Here is a 21,166-nt window from a genome sequence, read left to right on the forward strand (position 1 = left end):
TTTTAAATGAAACATAAACCCTCTGAAAGTCAGGAATTCTCTGGATGGAGTACAACTCTGTCCCTGGGGTATAAACATTCTGTGCTCACACAGCCTTCACCTAGTGTAACAAATGAGGTATTTTCCTTGACTTCTATTTGTATGTTTACTTTGAACGTTTGCTTGAAAACTCTCTACACGAAACTGTTGTTGCCTGTCAGACTCCCTAATAAAGCTGTTTAGCTTTGTTATTTTGTCTTAACTCAGACTTTAGTCATCTGCCTAGAAAGTCACTCTTGGGAATCTCATTCACTCTCTCAGTTGCAAACAGCACCTGTGTTCTGGAACGCCCAAATCTACCTCCTGTCCCAATCTCTTATCTAAACTCTAGCTACCCCCCTCCGTGGGGTGGGATAAATTAGGAGTTTGGGACACTATATATAAAATAGATAATCAACAAGGACCTACTGTATAGCATAAGGAACTATACTCAGTATTTAATAACCTGTATGGGAAAAGAATCTGAAAAAAAAATAGGTATATATGTATGTATAACTGAATCACTTTGCTGTACACCTGAAACTAACACATTGTAAATCAACTATACTTCAATTTAAAAAAACAAAACTCTAGTCCCATACAACTTAGCACCTTCGGTTTTATTTTCTTCAACCCAGATTAATCAAATTTTGCTTGAATTATCAGCTTTTCCTTAAGGGTAACCATGCATAATCACTATGAAACCTGCTGTGAAACTTCACCATTCACACAGACAAACCATGAGTCGGAGAACTCATTTTGTTGCTATTAGCTTCAAATAAGTCAAAACCAAATCCTATCATATCAGGCCTGCAACAAAAGTCGCTGGGTTAAACCCCCTGCTTGTCATCATACTATGAAAAAAAGAAGAGTTGACATTTAACAGTCACCCCATCCTTTTAGCTTTGAGAACAGTACTGGAGGGATTTCCTGCTGTCTAAATTCAAGCTGGGATTTCAGAGTTAGCTTATTAGCACGCTGGGGAAAATCACCCGTTTAGATGGTGGGAAGAACAAACCTATCTATTGTTTCTATCCACTGTTTTCTATCAATGGATAGAAAACATAGCTGGTGATGTTTTAAATGAGAATCTTTGTGGCTTCTCATATTCCTAACTTGTATTACATTCTTGCTCAAAAAAGGGCCCCTGTTCCTTCCATCTGTCTTACCAGATTTTGGGTTTGGCTGCGCTGGCTGTGGACTCCCTGGCAATACCGACTCTGCTGACCGCTTTGGGCGCCCTACTCGGTCTCAACTCCAGTCGGCCTCGATCATTGCAAACAGTTGGCTTAGCCTTTGCTTAATGTCAGGCTCACTGGGGGCACGACAGGACTTTGTGTGCACTCTGATGTGTTCGGCGAGTTTCGACTTATAAATGAAGCCCTTGCCGCAGTCTGCACAGGCGAACGGCCTATCGGGCCTGTGGATGCGCTGGTGCCGAAGCATGTGGCCCCTCTCCCGGAAGTTTTTATTGCACTCGGGGCAGCGGAAAGGCCTCTCACCGGTGTGCAGGCCCTGGTGGCTGAGCAGCTGCGCCTTCAAGCGGAAGCTCTTGTCGCACTGGGGACACTGAAAGGGCTTCTCGCCCGTGTGCGTCCTGATGTGCTCCACGAGCTTGGACTGCTTAGCGAAGCCTTTGCCACACTCGCAGGAGAAGGGCATCCGGCCGCCGTGCAGCAGCCGGTGCGCCTTCATGTCGGCCTTCACGCGGTAGCTCTTGCCGCAGTCGGGGCACGGGAAGGGCCTCTCGCCCGTGTGCAGGCGCTGGTGGCTCCGCAGCTGCCCCTTGAGACGGAAGCGGCGGCTGCAGTCGGGGCAGCCGAAGGGCCGCTCGCCGCTGTGCACGCGGAAGTGCTCGGCCAGCTTGGATGGCCGCGTGAAGCCCTTGCCGCACTCCGCGCACTGGAAGGGCCGCTCGCGGCTGTGCGTGCGCTCATGCGCCTTCAGGATGCCCTTCAGGCGGAAGCTCTTGCCGCACTCGGGACAGCCGAAGGGCCGCTCTCCGCTGTGCACCCGCAGGTGCTCGCGCAGCTTGCACGGGTGGGCGAAGCCGCGGCCGCACTCGCCGCAGGAGAGCGGCCTCTCGCCGCCGTGCCTCCTCAGCCGGAAGCCCAGGCCGCACTCCGAGCACGCGAAAGGCTGCTCGTCTGAATGCAGCCGCCGGTGGAGCCGCAGCCGCCCGCGCTGGCGGGAGGCCCGGCCGCACTCGGCGCACCGGAAGGGCCGCTCTGCGCTGTGCACGTGGGTGTGGTCTGGAAGCCCGCACTGCGGGGAGGAGTGCCGGCTGCACGGGCCGCAGGAGGCCGGCCTCTCCGCGCCGGGGCCGGGCTCGAGAGATTCCGGGCGCTCCTCGCCAGCCGGGCTCAGGCCTCGCTTCTCTCCCGAGCGCGGGAGCTCAGCCTGCTCGGAGGCGGCCCTGGCGCCCTCTCTCCGGGAGCCTGGCCTCTCCGCGCCGGGAGGGCCCCGGGGGCCTCTCTCGTCGCAGCCGGGGCACTGGGAAGGCCTCGGCCCCGCGCGCAGGTGGTGGGCGTACATTTCACACTCGCTGCCCAGCAGCTGGCTCTCCTCGGGGTGGATTGCCAGGGGTCTAAGCAAACACGACTTCCGGGGGAAGCCCCGCCCACATTCTGGACAGCGGAAGTGCCTCTGTCCCCGAGGGATGCTCAGGGGCTGTTGTACCTCGGTTTGGTTGCGGAATTGATTCCAGGCCCTGTGTGGCGGGTCCTTCGAGTGGCTCCCCTGGTGCTGCTCTGAGAGGTTCTTCCAAAAGCCTTCCCCACAGACGGGGCAAGGGTGCTGGGGGCCCTCCCCGGAGGTTTCCTGGAAGCCTGGGAGACCGAGGGTCCTGGGCCTTACGATTCTGTCTCTTCGGGTGGGTTCCCTGGAGCTGTGGACTAGTGGACCTAGAGCCCGAGTATCATGTCTGTGTGGGTTCAGGAGGGCGACGACTTGGTCAGGCCTGAAGGAAACATCTTCACTTTTTCCTAAAAAGGGTTCAGAGGAACGCTGGCTCTGAAGAGGATCTACTTGGAAATGGCAGTGGGCTTCTCCTGGTTTCACAGCTTGCTGGCTTCCTGAAATTGAAAAGAAAACTTCAGTCAGTATCCCAGCCTATGACATGACCAAGGCTTATGTGGCCGTAGCAGTGACCTGAGGTGGCCTGGAAGCCCAGCTTCCGCTGAACTAAACCGGCAGCTCCTTTCAGTGGGGGTCAGTTTCATGACCAGGAGTTTGGTGAGAGTCTGCTGAAACTAAACTGAACAGACCTATCTTAGAATAATACTGAAAAGAGAACATGTAAGTCACAAATGTAGGGCCTAAGCTTTGGAATCAGACTGGGTTCGAATCCCATTTGTCCACTGTGCAAACTTTGTCAAACTCATCTCTGGCTTCAGTTCCTTCTCCTGTACAAATGGAAACAGTACATAAGATTGTTGTGAGAACTGTATGAGTTAACAGGGCCACCAGACTTGTCCCATTTGGATGCGCAGACATTCCTGGAGTCAAAAAATAATGACAGGGACTTCCCTGGTGGTCCAGTGGTTAAGACTTCACCTTCCAATGCAGGGGGTGTGGGTTCAATCCCTGGTCAGGGAGCTAAGATCTCACATGCCTCCTCACCAAAAAACCAAAACATAAAACAGAAGCAATAATGTAACAAATTCAATAAAGACTTTAAAAAAGATAAAATAAAATAATGATGGCAGTGTTACTGACAGGCCCTGGCTAACACTATGATTCCATATACTCCAGGAGCTGTCCTAAGACCAGATGTTCCTCCCTCCTCGTCTCTATTCCTACCAACGTTGTAAAAAGGTTTCTTGGAAGAATTGCTAACAGACAGAAAAAGTGAAATAATTTGTGAAGAAAAACTCTTTCTCTCCTGAAAGAAGCAGCTAAAAATTAAATAAACTACTGACAACATTTCTTGGAATGATGCTCCCATTTGACTTTTTTTCATACTTTAATACTGACCCTTAAGAATCCAAAAATCTCAGACTCTCCCATCATGACAAGAAACAAAAGAGGAGTCTCTATTCCTCCCACCCCCCCCCACTACTGAGAATACTTCATATTTGCTGAACTCCTACTGTGTTGCCAGGTATCTTTGTAACAGTTTACATACATTAACCCATTTAATCCTATAATTTAGGTACTTTTATTATCTTCATTTTATAGGTCAGGAAATTGAAATACTATGAGGTTGAATAACTTGCCCAAGGTCACCTGGAAAAGGCAAGATCCAGACTCAGGATCCAGAACCCACAACCTTAACTACTATGCTTTACTGCCTTTCTCTAGAATATACCAGGTGTTAAGCCTCAGTCCAGTCAAACAGGAAGTCAAGGTCAGAGAACTGGAACTAAGAAACCTGAATGGGATGTCTTAAGGACAGGGCACTGATTTCTTAATACTCACCCCCAAACAGTTGTCCCTCAATAACTGGATCCAAATGCAAATCAGCAGAGGAGCAAATTATGTTTCCTGATTTCTGTGATTCTCCCCAGTTCCTGAAGAGTTCTCTCCCCTGTTCAAGCCAGGATATTAGTTCTGGTTTGGGAAGTCCATCATCTGTACAGAGAAGTCAAACAGGGTAGTTTGGTTTCCTTGAGCACTGAATTTAAAGCACAATGAGCTGTTTTTAAATTCTCAAATTTACTCCTGGGAAAATGTATGAGAAGAGATTTTTTTAAATAGATTATAGGTTTACACAAAGAAAAGCAGAACTGCCCACATATTATAACAGTGGTTCCTAATCTACCTGGACCTGTTAGATGACTCTGTGTTTGATTTTGTCTTGGTCCCAATATATCTAGCAATGCTGCATTTTGTCATAGGTTTCTTAAAACTCACCAGTATTGTGCTTTGAGAATCGTGGGACAACCCCTGAGACAACTGGAGATATCTTGGGAATAGGGGGTATATGAAAATAAGAACTGGAGCTTCAGCTAAAATATTCTGAGAAGTACTTCCAGTGACAGTGCTAATCACAACCTAAAACACAGTTGAGTTCTGCTAGAATAGAAGGGGGTTGCAATGAATGAAATGAACAAATTAAAATATTACAAGATTCCCATTTCCCTGTAAAAAATGTTTACTCTGTGTATTTTCAAGTAAAACTTTCTTTCAGTAATATATATATTTAAAAGAACCAAAAGTATGCTTCATGGATTGCTAGAGGGAGACTAGCAGATGGTCCAAATCAGAGAAAGAGGATAAGCTGGGCAATGCTGAGGGATTTTAGGGATAAAATGTCAGAGTGACATAGTACATTAGCCCTCTGAAATCTGACTTCAACCCCAAAAGAATTCCAAGCCTGCTCTCATGAAAAAAGGAATCACTATCTTTTATTTAAATCCATACACCTAAAACAAATATCATATAATATCGCTTATATGTGGAATCTAGAAAAAAGGTACAGATGAACTTACTTGCAAAGCAGAAATAGAGACACAAATGTAGAGAACAAACATGTGGATACCAAGGGGGGAAGGGGGGGTGAGATGAATTGGGATATTGGGATTGACATATATACACTACTATATATAAAATAGATAACTAATGAGAACCTACTGTATAACACAGGGAACTCTACTCAGTGCTCTGTGGTGACCTAAATGGGAAGGAAATCTAAAAAAGAGGGGATATATGTATACGTATAACTGATTCACTTTGCTGTACAGCAGAAACTAACACAACATTGTAAAGCAACTATACTCCAATAAAAATTAATTAAAAAAATAAATCCATACACCTATTCTCAGTCTTCATCTGGGTTGAACTCTCAGCATCTTTTAAAATAAAACTATTTTTCAAAAAAAAATTAAGAAAACAAGTCCATTTACAAGAACATCAAAAAGAGTAAAATACTTAGGAATAAATTTAATAAAAGAAACATAAGACTTGCACAACACAAATCATAAAATGTTGTTGAAAGTAATTTTAGAAGTCCTAAAAAAAAAGTACTAAATAAATGAAATGATATCCCATGTTCATGAATTGGAAGACTTAGTACTGTTAAGATGACAATATTCCCCAAACCCCATCTGCCTTTTTTTTTTTTTTTGGCAGAAATTGACAAACTGACCCTAAAGCAATGGTAATTAAAACAGTGTGGTACTGGCGTAAGACTAGACATATAGATCCATGAAACAGACTCGAGAATCCAGAAATAAACTCCGACATTTACGGTTAATTGGTTTTCCAAAAGGGTGCCAAGATAATTCAATGGGGGAAAGAATAGTCTTTTCAACAAATGGTGTAGGGACAACTGGATATCCATATGCAAAAGAGGCTGGATCCCTATATCACACAGTGTGAAAAAATTAACTCAAAATGGATCAAAGAAGGAAAAAAAAGGATCAAAGACCTAAATATACGCACTAAAACTATAAAACTCTTAGAAGAAAACATAGGAGTGGATCTTTGTGACACTGAATTAGGCAATGGCTTCTTAGATATGACACCAAAAGCTCAAGAAACAAAAGAAAAAGTAAACTGGAATTCATCAAAACTTAAAACTTTTGTGCTTCAAAGGACTCCATCAAAAAGGGAACAGGTAACCCAAGAAACGGAGAAAATATCTGCAAATCATATATCTGACATACTGATATACTGAACCCTTGTTCAGTATTCAGAACAAATAGAGAACACTTATAACCCAACAATAAAAAGACAAATAGCCCACTATAAAAATGGGCAAAGTATTTGAATAGACATTTCTCCAAAGAAGATACACAAACGAAAAGATGCTCAACATGATTAGTCATTAAGGAAATGCAAACCAAACCCACATTGATACACCACTTCACATCTATTTGATCTTTTGTTGGGTCTTCATTGCTGTGCGTGGGCTTTCTCTAGTTGGGTCGAGCAGGGGCTACTCTTCACTGTGATGTGCGGGCTTCTCATTGCAGTGGCTTCTCTTGTTGTGGGGCACGGGCTCTAGGAGCATGGGCTTCAGTAGCTGTGGCACGCGGGCTCAACAGTTGTGGCTCATGGGCTCTAGAGCGCAGGCTCAGTAGTTGTGAAGCACGGGCTTAGTTGCTCCACGACATGTGGGATCTTCCCGAACCAGGGATCAAACCCATGGCCCCTGCACTGGCAGGCAGAATCTTAACCACTGCGCCACCATAGAAGTCCACATCCATTTGATCTTCATGCTTGGAACATTCTTTTTGGGTGGCACAGGGTTCATGACACAAGATTATTTTTCTTTTCTCTATAGATTCAATTACTTTAATTGGTTCTTCGCTAACAATGAAAAAAATGTAATATCTTGTATTAATATTTTAGAAACACTGTATAGAAACTGGAAATCTTAATTATGGTAATGGAACAGAACATAATTATTAGAAACATTGCAATATAAAAGAAGTGGTTTGGCTGTCAGACGCTGGCAAGAGAAGTGGAGGGAATATGGGAGAACTAATTACCTTCATAGACTGAAAGAATAAAGAGATATAATATAAAGTTCATGAAACATGATCTAGAAGTTTATTATTTAAATTATAAAGGTGGCCAACAGAGGCATTAAAAAACTATCAGGGGCTTCCCTGGCGGTCCAGTGGTTAAGACTCCACACTGCCAATGCAGGGGGCATGCATTTGATCCCTGGTCGGGGAACTGGGATCCCACAAGCCACGCAGTGTGGCCAAAAGATACAACAACAACAACAAATATATGTGTGTGTGTGTGTGTGTGTGTGTGTGTGTGTGTGTGTGTGTGTATGGAACGAGTTGGAAAGAAATATTTGTAACAGATAATAAAACTTTTTTTTTAAAGTTAAAAAAATTTTTAAAAAACTATCAAAATTTCGGAAGAAGGGGGAAAAAGGAGATAGAAGAGGGATAGTATAAGTGAGTGAAACCCTCATTTTTCACAGTAAGGAGTTAAACTCGATAAACCAAGAAATATAGGCGTAAGCACAATAGACTGAAGTAAACTGCAGTAAAACTAAAACAGAAATGATTAACATGGTTGCCTTTGGGGAATTAACTGAGTGAGGGGTGAGGCAAGAGACTTTTATCATTCATTCTGATGCTTCTCCAAACAGACTGATTTTTAAAAAATCATATTCAATAGTAAAATACAAAGACTAAGTAAGCAAAACGACTAAAAAGAACACCATTACCGTAACCATGCAGAAACAACTGCGGTTAAACACCTGTGTATAGCCTTCCGAAATCTCATTGCAGGGAAAAATAACATTAGCTTTTTTGAGGTATACGGACACCACTGTAAAAGTTGACCGGTAGGAACATCCTAGGTTAAAGATACAGGGTACTTTATGGATATGGGCAAGGTATGTATCCATGTTGAAACATCATGGCAACCTGTGAGTAAGTATACAGTGATTAAAAGCCCTGACGTATATTTAGTCATCTCGGACCACGTTACATTACATGCTGTCACAAATATTCTTATGTAGCAACGTCTACCCTTGAGTAAGGATTAGCAGTGCTTACAGATATTAACAAAAGACTCTGCATAAAAATGCCTTTCTGAGTTAATTTCTGAGAAATCTGGCTACCTGACAAACAGGAGTATGGAGTGACTGAAACCCCTAACAGGACCCAGTTCCATGCCCCAGCCACAGTTAAACACTTCTTACCTAGAGAAACAAGAATCTCATAATTGGTTCTCATTACTTGCTTGTAAAGCTCCTTCTGCCATGCCTCTAGATTCCGCCATTCTTGCTCGGAGAAATAAACGGCCACATCCTCAAAAGTCAGAGGTAACTGAAATTATAGGCATAATACATATACAGTTATGACGGCTTCAAAACTCCAGTTCCTTTCCATCAATTTAAGAGTTTTGCAGTGGACAGTGTTTTTGTCCGTTAGGCAGCTTCTTCCTTGGGAACTGCTCCTTCCCTGACTCCCGTCACGTGGTTCTGTTGGTGACCACGACCACCCCCTTCCACTTGTTTCTCTATGCCTGTTCCAACTACATATGCATATGTATAGCATGGAACGCTTTCATTCTTCTCCTTCTTTTTTTAAACAAAAATGGGAACAAATCACTGTGTAACTTCTTTCACTTAACATGTCATCTTTCCAGGTCAATTTACGTAGGCAAAATCGTTTCTTTCTTAACTGCATTATATTCCATGGGTACACATACTCCACTGATGACACATACATTGTTTCCATTTCCTTTATAAACTACCAACAATGCTCTGATATGCTTCCTTATATATTAGTGGTTTTACTTCTGCAGGAAAAGGCTAAAAAGGAGAACTACTAAATCAAAGGATAGAAACATCTTCAGTTCACGAGATACCACTAGATTGCCTTCCAAAAAGAATCCAGCACTTTTACCCTTGCTAGTAAGAAGAGACATTTCTTTACACCTTTGCCAGCACAGGATGTTCTGAAACCTTATTTATTTGTTTGTTTATTGGCCAACACGATAGGTAAAAAATTCTATTTCATTGTTTTACTTATTTATTTATTTTTAAGCTTCTCTGTGAGCCATGCGGGATCTTAGTTCCCCCGCCAGGGATTGAACCTGTGCCCCCTGCGTTGGGAACGCGGAGTCTTAACCACTGGACCGCCAGGGAAGTCCCCTGTACTTATTTTAATTTGCATTCATTTGTGAGGCTTAGTAACATTTTCATATTTGGCGGGGAGGGGGGGTTCCACTTATCTTCGTGCATGCCTGTTCACATCCTTTGTTCAACGTTTTAGTGGGCTCCTATAATTTGAATTAACTTTCTTACATTAGGGTTAATAATCCTTTGACTAGTTAACAAACATTTTCTTCTAGTTTATCATTTGTATTTTGACTTTCTCTTCTGCCAAAGAGAACATTTTGACCCTTTTATTTAGTTAAAACTTGAGTCTTTTCCATATTGTTTCCAGCTTTTACTTTCATTTTTTGTATCTGTCACAATCAAAAAATTATACAAATATTCTACTGAATTTTTCACAATTAGATTTGCAGCTTAATTCTACAGATGATATTGGTATCTTTATTTATGTACATATGGACAGCCAATCACAGAACACTAATAAATGCACCACTCTTTCTCCTTAGATTGAAATCCTGACCTTCACCTTTGCATATATTAGATTTTCATACGTATGTGAATCTATATATTGTTATACTATCTGTACCTATCTGATTACAGTACCTATGCAATGTTATAAATGCCCCCCCCCCCACACCCATTCTTTGTCAAGCTACTGCTGTTAATTTCTGGAATATTTATTCTTCCTTACAAATTCTAAAATAATCTTGTCCAGTTAAAAAAAAAAGTACATTGGGATTCAATTTTAATTAAATTTATATGTGTATTTAGGAAAGATTGAGCTAATCTAGGAACATGTTCTACCACTCCATTTATTTGATCTTGCTTCCTATCCTTTAATAAACTTAATGATTTTCTTCATAAATGTTCTGAATCTTTTTTATGAACTTTATTTCTGGTATTGTGTAGTTTTCCCAACAATTACAAATGGGACCACCTCTGCCACTTCAAATCATTCCTACTAGTATTTTTTTAAAAGTGATTTTTGTAAACTTATCTTATATCCAATTAATGTACCATATTTGTTTATCAATTCTAATAGTATTAAGTTTTTGGTGGAAACAATCATAATTCTCAGATAATTTCCCCATCTCTTTTCAAAGTACGTACACTGCTTTTATCTCATAGTGTTGCACTTACTAGAACCTCTTTTGTGGCTTCAGGGTTTAGTACCTTGATTTGGAAGACTTTCCCTATTCTAAAATTATAAAAGATTCTGGTATATTATAACAATAAGGGACATAATTCTTTTTCCAAAGAGATATTAAATTATCACAAAATTTATTCGCTTTTTCATAAACTAGTTTTCCATTTATACTTGGTTATATTTTTGTTCCACTGGTGATTTTGTCTATTCTTGCTCCAATACTGGACTGTTTAATTCTTAAGTTTTATCAAATGATTTGCTATTTAAGAGGATATGGCCATCTACCACCACACTGATCATTTTTTTAAAGGAAACTGTCTTGACCTTCCTTGTCTATTTTCTCTTCTAAATAAACAGGAAAAATATTTTGTCAAATTTATATAAATTCTATTGGGATTCTGATAGGAATATACTAAGTATATGAATTAATTTTGAGAGAAGTGGGTCTCTGAATTATGGGATCTTCCCATCCAGAAACGTATCTTTTATTTATCTAGATTTTAAAATTTTCTTTAGTAAAATTTGTTTTCTTCATATAGATCTTATATAATTCTTGACAGATTCATTCCTAGGGATTTTAGAGTTCTGGTTGCTACTGTGAGAACTGAACTGAATAGGAATATACAAAGCACACACATGCATACCCTTCAAGCACCAGCTGCCTCAGATTACCCTGTGGTGAGCCCTACCTATTCACACCTGGTGTTACAACTTTCCATCTAATTTCAGATGTTCCTTCCACTACTTCACAATAACTCAAAAGCTCCATCCCTTCCTACACCCACTTCCACAAGCAAATTTCAGATTGTTTTTAAGGTAATTATTTCTTAATCATTTAACATGCATAAAACTGAGCTGTTTTTATTATGTTTCTATCTTTTCTTTTTAACTTGTCACTGACAAACTTTTTGAGTGTTGTGTACCTAACCCCATTTCTCCCATAAGCTCTGTGGTTTTTACTGCATGATTTTGCATTGCACTGTGATTCTTAGAAATGCATATGATGTATGATGGCAGAACTGAATGCATGTTTTAATTTCCGTGTTAAATATACTTATTGTCCTCTCCTGATTAAATTCATTACTTTTAAAATGTTTTCCAAAAATGCTCAAAAAGCCTTCATTGTTTATTTCTTTAATCATCAGGAGTTTGAAAGAGCCAGAAAATTACAGAGTACATTATAACAACCATCTGAGTATTTACCACTGATATAACAAATTTAACATTTTTTCTTCAGATTTCCTTCTAAAGAAATAGAATTTGACAGATAAAACTCAAAGCCCCCTTGGTCCCCACTTCAATCTTATTCTTACACTCAGTCCTATTCACCTCCCTTCTGACACACAAACATGATGATGCATGTGGTAAGTTTTCAGCTCATGTTTTTAGTTTTTTTAATACACATATGTATCTATGAATAATATAGTATTGCTTTGTCTTTTATACGCAAATGCTTTATTGTACTGCAACTTGCATTTTTCATGCAACATTTTGAGATCTGTCCATCTTGATATACATAGAACTGATTTAATTTTGTATAGTGTTCCATTGTCTGAATGTCACAATTTTTAATTCATTCTTTTATCCATTGACCATTTGCTTTTAGTTCTGTTGTGAACTGCCTGTTCATATCCTTTGCCTGTATTTTTACTGGGTTGTTTGTCCTTTCATTTCTAAGATTTCTTTATATAATTTGTGTATTAACTATTGACTACATTAGTTTACAAATACTTTCTCCTAGTGTATCTCTTACCTTTTATTTTTACTTAAGCTGTCTTATACTGTACATAAATTTTCAATTGTAATGCAATATATCAATATTTTCTTAGTTCATTTTGCCCTTTGTGGTTTAAGAAATTTTCTTCTACACTAAGATTATGAAGATATCCTATATTTCCTTCCAAAAGACTGAAGTTTTACTTTTCATGTTTAGATTTTTAATTTATCTGGAACGTAATTTTTTTATGGTATACAGCAATGATCTACCTTTGTGTTTTTTTCCAAATGGAAAAGTCAGTTGTCCCAACACCACTTCTGAAGTTCTCCGAATTAGATTCCTAGGGCTGCTGTCACAAAGTACCACAAACTTGGCGGCTTAAAACAATAAATATTTATTCTCTCATAGTTCTGGTAGTTAGAAGTCTGAAATCAAAGTGTCAGCAGAGCTATGCTCTCTCTGAAGCCTTTAGGGGAGAATCTGTTCCATGCCTTTCCCATCGCTTCTGGTGGTGGTTGTTGATACTTGGCATTTCTCAGCTTGAAGCTGCATAGTTCCATCTCTGCCTCCACTGTCACAGGGCCTTCTCCCTTTGTGTGTCTGGGTCTCTGTGACTCTGCTCCTCTTCTTATAAAGACACCACTCATGATGGATTAAGAACCTGTCCTACTCCAGTATGATCTCATCTTAACGAGTTTCATCTGCAGCAACCCTACTCCTATTTAGGTCACAATCTGAGGTTCTGGGAAGGACATGTATTGGGGGAGACACTATTCAACTCAGCAGTCTGCTCTGGGGTCCTCTTTGGGTTTCTTCTGCTCCATGTGTCTACCCCTGCACAAAACAGTACTGTATTAATTCTATGGATTTACTGTAAATTTTATTATCTGCTAGGGCAAGTCCCCCTGTTATTCTTTTTTTCAGCATCATATTTTGACCTATATTTTTCCAAACGAAATTTAGAATCCGTTTATATAATTTACAAAAACTTACTGCCATTTTGATGAAGTTGCAGTAAATTTACATATTAACTTGGAAGGAAAGTATCATCTTTATTGTATTTAGTCTTCCCATTTATGGGCATGATTTACCTCCTGTTTACAGGCATATCTCATCTTACTGTGCTTTGTGCTTTGTAAAAAATGCAGATACTGCATTTTTTACAAACTGAAGGTCTGTGGCAGCCCTGTGTCGAACAAGCCTATTGGTGCCATTTTTCCAACAGCATTTGCTCACTTCATGTCTCTGTGTCACTTTTTGGTAATTCTCACAATATTTCAAACTTTTTCATTATTATTGTATTTGTTATGGTGATTTGTGATCAGTGATCTTTGATGTTACCATTTTTTAAAAATTTATTTATTTATTTATTTTTGACTGTGTTGGGTCTTCGTTGCTGCGTGCAGGCTTTCTCTAGTTGTGGCGAGCGGGGGCTACTCTTCGTTGCAGTGTGTGGGCCTCTCATTGTGGTGGCCTCTCTTGTTGCGGAGCACGGGCTCTAGGTGCGCAGGCTTCAGTAGTTGTGGCACGTGGGCTCAGTGGTTGTGGCTCGCGGGCTCTAGAGCGCAGGCTCCGTAGTTATGGTGCACGGGCTTAGCTGCTCGACGGCATGTGGTATCTTCCCAGACCAGGGCTCGAACCCGTGTCCCCTGCATTGGCAGGCGGATTCTTAACCACTGCGCTACCAGGGAAGCCCTGATGTTACCATTTTAATTGTGTTTGGGCGCCATGAGCCATGCCCATGTAAGATGGCAAACTTAATCAATCCATGTATGTGTTCTGGGACTTCCCTGGTGGTGCAGTGGATAAGAATCCGCCTGCCAATGCAGGGGACATAGGTTCAAGCCCTGGTCCGGGAAGATCCCACATGCTGTGGAGCAACTAAGCCCGTGCGCCACAACTACTGAGCCTGTGCTCTAGAGCCCATGAGCCACAACTACTGAGCCCGTGTGCTGCAACTACTGAAGCCCACGCACCTAGAGCCCGTGCTCCGCAAGAAGAGAAGCCACCTTAATGAGAAGCCCACGCACTGCAACCAAGAGTAGCCCCCGCTCGCTGCAACTAGAGAAAGCCTGCGCGCAGCAACAAAGACCCAACACAGCCAAAAATAAATACATTTATTTTTTAAAAAGTTATTAAAAAAAAATGTGTGTTCTGACTGCCCCACGGACTGGCCCATCTCTCTCCCTCTCCTCGGGCCTCCTTATTCCCTGAGACAGAACAATATTGAAATTAGGCCGCTTAATAACCCTACATTATTAAGTGTTCAAGTGAACACTTAATGGCCTCTAAGTGTTCAAGTGAAAGGAAGAGTCACACATTTCTCACTTTAAATCAAAAGCTAGAAATGATTAAGCTTAGTGAGGAAGGCACGTGGAAAGCTGAAACAGGCTGAAAAGCTAAGCCCCTCGTGTCAGTTAGCCAAGTTGTGAATGCAAAGGAAAAGTTCTTGAAGGAAATTAAAGTGCTACTCCGGTGAGCACACAAATGATAAGCGAAACAGCCTTACTGCTGATACAAAACAAGTTTTAGTGGTCTAGAGAGAAGATTAAACCAGCCACAACATCGCCCTAAGCCAAAGCCTAATGCAGAGCAAGGTCCTAACTCTTTTCAATGCTATGAAGCCTGAGAGGTGTGAGGAAGCTGCGGAAGAAGTGTGAAGCCAGCAGAGCACAGTTTATGAGGCTGAAGGAAAGAAGCCGTCTCCTAAACATAAATGTGCAAGGTGCATCAGCAAGTGATGGTGTAGAAGCTGCAGCAAGTTCTCCAGACCTAGCTAAGATAATTAATGAAGGTGGCTATACTAAACAACAGATTTTCAATATAGACAAAACAGCCTAATATTGGAGAAAGATATCTTCTAGGACTTTCATAGCTAGAGAGGAAAATCAATGGCTGGCTTCAAAGTTTCAAAGGACAAGCTGAGTCTCTGCTGGGAGCTAAATGCAGCTGGTGACTGTAAGTTGAAACCCCTGTTCATTTACCATTCCAAAAATCCTAGGGCCCTTAACAATTACGCTAAATCAACTCTGCCTGTGCTCTAGAAATGGAACAACAAAGCCTGGGTGACAGCACAGCTGTTTACAACATGATTTACCAAATATTTTAAGCCCACTCTTGAGACCTACTGCTCAGAAAAAAAGATTCCTTTCAAAATATTACTGCTCATTGACGATGCACTTGACCACCCAAGAGCTCTGAAGGAGATGTACAAGATTAATGTTGTTTTCATGCCTGCTAACACAATATCCATTTTGCAGCCTATGGACCAAGAAGTAATTTCGACTTTTAAGTCTTATTATTTAAGAAATACCTTTCATAAGACTATAGCTGCTATACATAGTGATTCCTCTGATGGATCTGGGCAAAGTAAATTGGAAATCTTTTGGAAAGGATTTATCCTTCTAGATGCCACGAAGAACATTCATCATTCATGGGATGAAGCTGAAATATCAATGTTAACAGGAGTTTGGAAGAAGTTGATTCCAACCTTCATGGATGACTTTGAGGGGGTCAAGACTTCAGTGGAGGAAGTAACTGCAGATGTGGTAGAAACAGCAAGAGAACTAGAATTCGAAGCGGAGCCTGAGGGTGTGATTGAATTGCTGTAACCCCATGATAAAACTTTAACAGATGAGGAGTTGCTTCTTATGGATGAGCAAAGACAGTGGTTTCTCCAGATGGAATCTACTCCTGCTGATGCCATTTAGATTGTTGAAATGACAACAAAGGATTTAGAATATTACATAAACTTGGTTGATAAAGCAGTGGCAGGGTTCAAGAGGACTGACTCCAATTTTGAAAGAAGTGCTACTGTGGGTAAAATGCTATTAAACAGCATTGCATGCTACAGAGAAATAACTCCTGAAGAGTCAACTGATGCAGCAAACTGCACTGTTGTCTTATTTTAAGAAATTGCCACATGCCAATCTTCAGTAACCACCACCCTGATCAGTCAGCAACCATCAACAAGGAGCCAAGACCCTCCACCAGCAAAAAGATTACAACTTGCTCCAGGCTCAGACAATGATTAGCATTTTTAGCCAGAGTATTTTTAATTAAGGTTTGTACATTGTTTTTTAAGACATAATGCTACTGCACACTTAACACGCTACAGTACAGTATAAACATAACTTTAATATGCACTGAGAAACCAAAAAAATCGTGACTTCCTTTACGGTGATACTTGCTTTATTGCAGCAGTCTGAAACCAAACCCAAAATATCCCCAAGGTATGCCTGTTATTTATAATTTTTGCTATAAAGGTGTTACATATCTTTTACATATTTAGTCCTAGGAATTATGGTTTTTGTTGAGATTGTTGACGGTATATTAAAAGTAATGATCTCATGAATTCACTTAGTAATCTGAAAAAGTGCTCAATATGTAAGCTTATAAAATAGAGAAAAACATAAAACCTCAATTTCAACAAAACACTAAAAAATCAAATGTGTACCCCACTTAGGTTTTTATACCCCCTTCCTTCCAACGTGTCCTCCCACTCAATACAAACTTCAACACGTTAGCGTTAAATTCTGCCATTTAAGTCCCTGCCAACCATCATTTCAACAATTCAGAATCTTGAATCTTTTAAAACACTTGTTCTAAATTCAGTAACTATAATGTAAAACTAGCTGAACTAGTTAACACGCATTGCCGGCCCCAGACCCATTTCGATCCTTTCCCTCATCCGCCCGCCTCACGCACAGGCGCCCGCGGCCCAGACTCCGCCAGTTCCACGCTCGGCTTTGTTTAGGGCTTTGGACACGGACGAGCCCCAGGGGCGGCGGTCACCGGCTCCGTCCAGGGTCCAGACCCCACACCAGGCGCTCAGCGCGACCCTCAGACCCCGCCCCACCCGTTCGCCTCCGCCCCGGGAGGACCCCAGGATGCCGGCCCGCCGAGCCGGAACCCGAGGACCCGCCCAGATCCCCGAGCCGGACGTCCGCGCGGGGAGCCCCTCTTACCGGAGCCGGCTCGGCCATGGGCCCTCACGGTCCCACCCGGCCCCGGACCGGGTTACGGCCAAGCCAGGCGTCCCGGCTGCCCGCGGCACCTTCCCTGCGGCGGCAGCTCCCCACCTCTCGCTCCCCGCCGACCTGCAGGCCCAGCCCAGGCGCGGTGCACGCTGGGACTCGCGGCCGCTCCGCCCCACAGCGCCCCCTGCGGCCGGGAGGAGCGAGCGCTGTCCGCCGGGGCAGCCCGCGCCTTGCAGACCGGCGTCAGTCGCAAGGCGCAGCCGCCCGGGGGTGACCGATCCTCGCACTCTCTTGGGGGACCCAGAAGAGGGAGACGGAGATGCAGACGGAAAGAGGGGAGAAATGCAGCGTCAACTGCAAATGGATGGATAGGATACTCGCTATTTACTGAGATAGAAACAATGAGAGGGAGTGCAGGGGTTTGATTCCTCCCCAAAGCCAACCCCAGTCAAGGATTAGGTTCAAGGGGTCATCTGTGAGGTGATCTCAGGAACCAAGTGAGGGAGGTGAGAAATCAAGGCGCATTAAGCATTAACGAGCAGGTCCCCCCGTCGGCAACTGGGAGTCCATTCTGCTGGGGACTCAGAGGGTGCAGATCATCCCTCAGAATGGTCCTGCCAAGGGTGAGGAGGCTGGGTATTCATCCTCAGGAAGTCAGGCAGAGTCATGACATCGCTGGCCCCATGGACTTACATTAGGAACATGACTCATAGTCTATAAAATTCAAGAAATGGTCTATAACCTAAATATGAAATGGATCTTAAATTTACTCTGCCTTTCACTCTTAAGCAGCCAGTATGGTTGAACTGCTTAGATATATGTAATTGCTATCCCTTAAAGGTTTTTTTAACGAACAATATTGTATATATACAGTTTAGCAACAATAAAGCAAATTTTAAAAGAAGTGAAAGTTGTCCATAATTCTGGTATTCTAATGTAAATGCTCGATTTTGTTTCATATAGACTTCGTCTCTGTCCACAGACATGTTCTTTTTATATGGTTCGGAGACACACATAATTTTTTGTCTTTTTCTTTTGTCTTTCACTTACCATATCAAAGTTTTCCATATTTCTCATAATCTCATAATTATACTTTTAAATGGCTGCAATTTAAGGTAGTATATTAATCTGCTAGGGCTGCCATTCCAAAGTACCACGGACTGGGCAGGTTAAACAACAGAAATTAATTTTCTCACAGTTCTGGAGGCCAGAAGTCCAAGATCAAGGTGTCAGCAGTGTTTGTTTCCTCTGAGGACTCTCCTCGGCTTGCAGATGGCTGCGCTTCTCCCTGCGTCCTCCCATGTTTGTCCCTCCGTCTGGGTGTTCTCGGTCCCAATCTCCTCTTATAAGGACACCTGTCACATTGGATTAGGGCTCACCCGTAAGACCTCGTTTTACCTTAATTACCTTTTTAAAGGCCCTATCTCTATAGTCACATTCCGAGGTACTGGGGGGTCAGGACTTCAACAAATGAATTTTGGGGGACTTCCCTGGTGGTCCAGTGGCTAAGACTCTGCGCTCCCAACGCAGGGGGCCTCAGGCTTGATTCCTGGTCAAGGAACTAGATCCCACGTGCCACAACTAAAAAGATTCCTCATACCACAACTAAAAGATCCCACATGCTGCAGCAAAGATCCCGCATGCTGCAACTAAGAACTGGTGCAGTCAAATAAATAAAAAAAATTTTTAAAGAATTTTTGGAAACACAATTAAGCCCATAACAGGTAGGGTAGTGTGAAGTATTTAGTGGCAGTTAAAAAATTTTGTGGCCGTAAATAATATTGCTTGAATATTTTTATACACACAGTCTTAAGATACAAAAAGTACAAAGTGCAAAGGATAGACCAATACATTAAATTAGATTAAAATTTAAAACTTTGCTGAAAGGGAAAAAACCTGCAACCTAGCATACTCTACCCAGCAAGATTATCCTTTAGAATTGAAAGAAAGTTAAAGAACTTCTCAGACAAGCAAAAACTGAGTTCATCAGTACTAAACCTACCCTAAAAGAAATGTTAAAGGGTGCTCTTTAAGTGGAAAAGAAGAGTCTATAACAAGAAGCAGGAATCTAGAGGAAAGGAAAAATCCCACCAGTAAAGACAAATATATAGTACAGGCTGAGGATCAACCACTTAAGCTAGTATGAAGATTAAAAGACAAAAAATTGTAAAATTGACTATAACTACAATAATCAGTAAAGGGGTAAACATGAAGATGTAGAAGGTGACATCAAAACCACACAATGTGGGGGGGGGGAGGAAAAATGGAGATCTTTTAGAACGTGTTTGAACTTAAACGACTACCTGGTTAAAACAAATAGATATTATTATAGGTAAACATATATGACTCCTGTGTAACCACAAATCAAAAACCTACGATACACAAAAAAGGAGAGAGAAAGGAACATAAGCATACCACTAAAGAAAACCATCAAACCACAAGGGAAGAAACTAAAAGGAGAAGGGAAGAACAGAGAAGAACTACAGAAACAACTGTAAAACAAGTAACAAATGGCAATAAGTACATACTTATCAATAATTACTTTAAATGTCAATGGACTAAATGCTCCAATCAAAAGACATCGGGTAGCTGATTGGACAAAAAAAACAAGACCCATCTATATGCTGCTTACAAGAGACTAACCTCAAAGCTAAAGAAACACACAGACTGAAAGTGAGGAGATGGAAAAAGATATTTTAAACAAATGGAAATGACAAGAAAGCAGGGGTAGCAATAACAATATCAGAAAAAATATACTTTCAAACAAAGTCTGTAACAAAAGACAAAGAAGGATATTATATAATGATAAAGGGATCAATACAAGAAGAGGATATGATACTTGTTAACATATATGCACCCAATACAGGAGCACCTAAATATATAAAGCAAATATTAACAGACATAGAGGGAGAAATTGACAGTAATACAATAATAGTAGGGGATTTTAACACCCCACTTGCATCAATGGACAGATCACCCAGACAGAAAATCTGGAGATGCTCAACATCGCTAATTATTAGAGACAGGCAAATCAAAACCACAATGAGATATCACCTCACACCTGTCAGAATGGCTATCATCCAAAAGTCTACAAATAGCAAATGTTGGTGAGGATGTGGAAAAAAGGAAAATCTTTTACGCTGTTGGTAGGAATGGAAATCGGTGCAGCCACTGTGGAAAACAGTATGGAGGTCCCTCAAAAAAACTAAAAATAGAGCTGCCATATGATCCAGCAGTTCCACTATTGGGTATATATCTGAAGAAAATGAAAACACTAATTGGAGAAGATACATGAACCCCAATATTCACAGCAGCACTATTTACAATAGCCAAGATACGGAAGCAGTGTAAGTGTCCATCAACAGAAAAATGGATAAAAAAGTGATACACACCCACACCCACACTGTAATGTTACTCAGCCAGAAAAAAGAATGAAAATATGCCATTTGCAGCAATGTGGATGGGCCTAGCGGGTATTATGCTTAGTGAAATAAGTCAGACAGAGAAAGACGAATACTCTCTATATTATCACTCATATGTGGAATCTAAAAAATAAAATAAGTGAACGATATAACAAAACAGAAACGGACTCACAGATATAGGGAACAAACTAGTGGTTACCAGTGTGAAGAGGGGAGAGGGGAGGGGCACGATAAGGGAATGGGATTAAGAGGTACAAACTACTATGTATAAAATAAATAAGCAACAAGTATATATTGTAAGCACAGGGAAATATAGCCATTAATTTGCAATAACCTTAAATGGAGTAT

The 21,166-nt window shown here is 41.5% G+C and overlaps 1 protein-coding gene across 1 annotated transcript; it reads right to left on the reverse strand.

The window, feature by feature from the left end:
- Window positions 1-619: 619 nt before the first annotated feature.
- On the reverse strand, window positions 620-17,523 carry ZNF786 (zinc finger protein 786). Its single transcript, XM_068549624.1, has 4 exons — window positions 17,385-17,523; window positions 8,633-8,759; window positions 4,438-4,590; window positions 620-3,092 (listed from the first exon to the last, which is right to left on the reverse strand). The coding sequence occupies exons 1-4, from the start codon at window positions 17,400-17,402 to the stop codon at window positions 1,270-1,272; spliced, it is 2,121 nt and encodes a 706-aa protein (XP_068405725.1). The 5' UTR covers window positions 17,403-17,523; the 3' UTR covers window positions 620-1,269.
- Between the last annotated feature and the right edge of the window lie 3,643 nt (window positions 17,524-21,166).

This window comes from Eschrichtius robustus, chromosome 8, assembly GCF_028021215.1.
Source record: "Eschrichtius robustus isolate mEscRob2 chromosome 8, mEscRob2.pri, whole genome shotgun sequence".
Lineage (NCBI taxonomy): Eukaryota > Metazoa > Chordata > Mammalia > Artiodactyla > Eschrichtiidae > Eschrichtius > Eschrichtius robustus.

Coding starts and splice junctions, on each gene's coding strand:
- ZNF786 (XM_068549624.1), bottom strand. Junction 4,591..8,632: donor TGAGATTCTTGTTTCTCTAG/GTAAGAAGTGTT, acceptor TTCTCTGTACAG/ATGATGGACTTCCCAAACCA. Junction 3,093..4,437: donor TGAGGGACAACTGTTTGGGG/GTGAGTATTAAG, acceptor TTTCAATTTCAG/GAAGCCAGCAAGCTGTGAAA.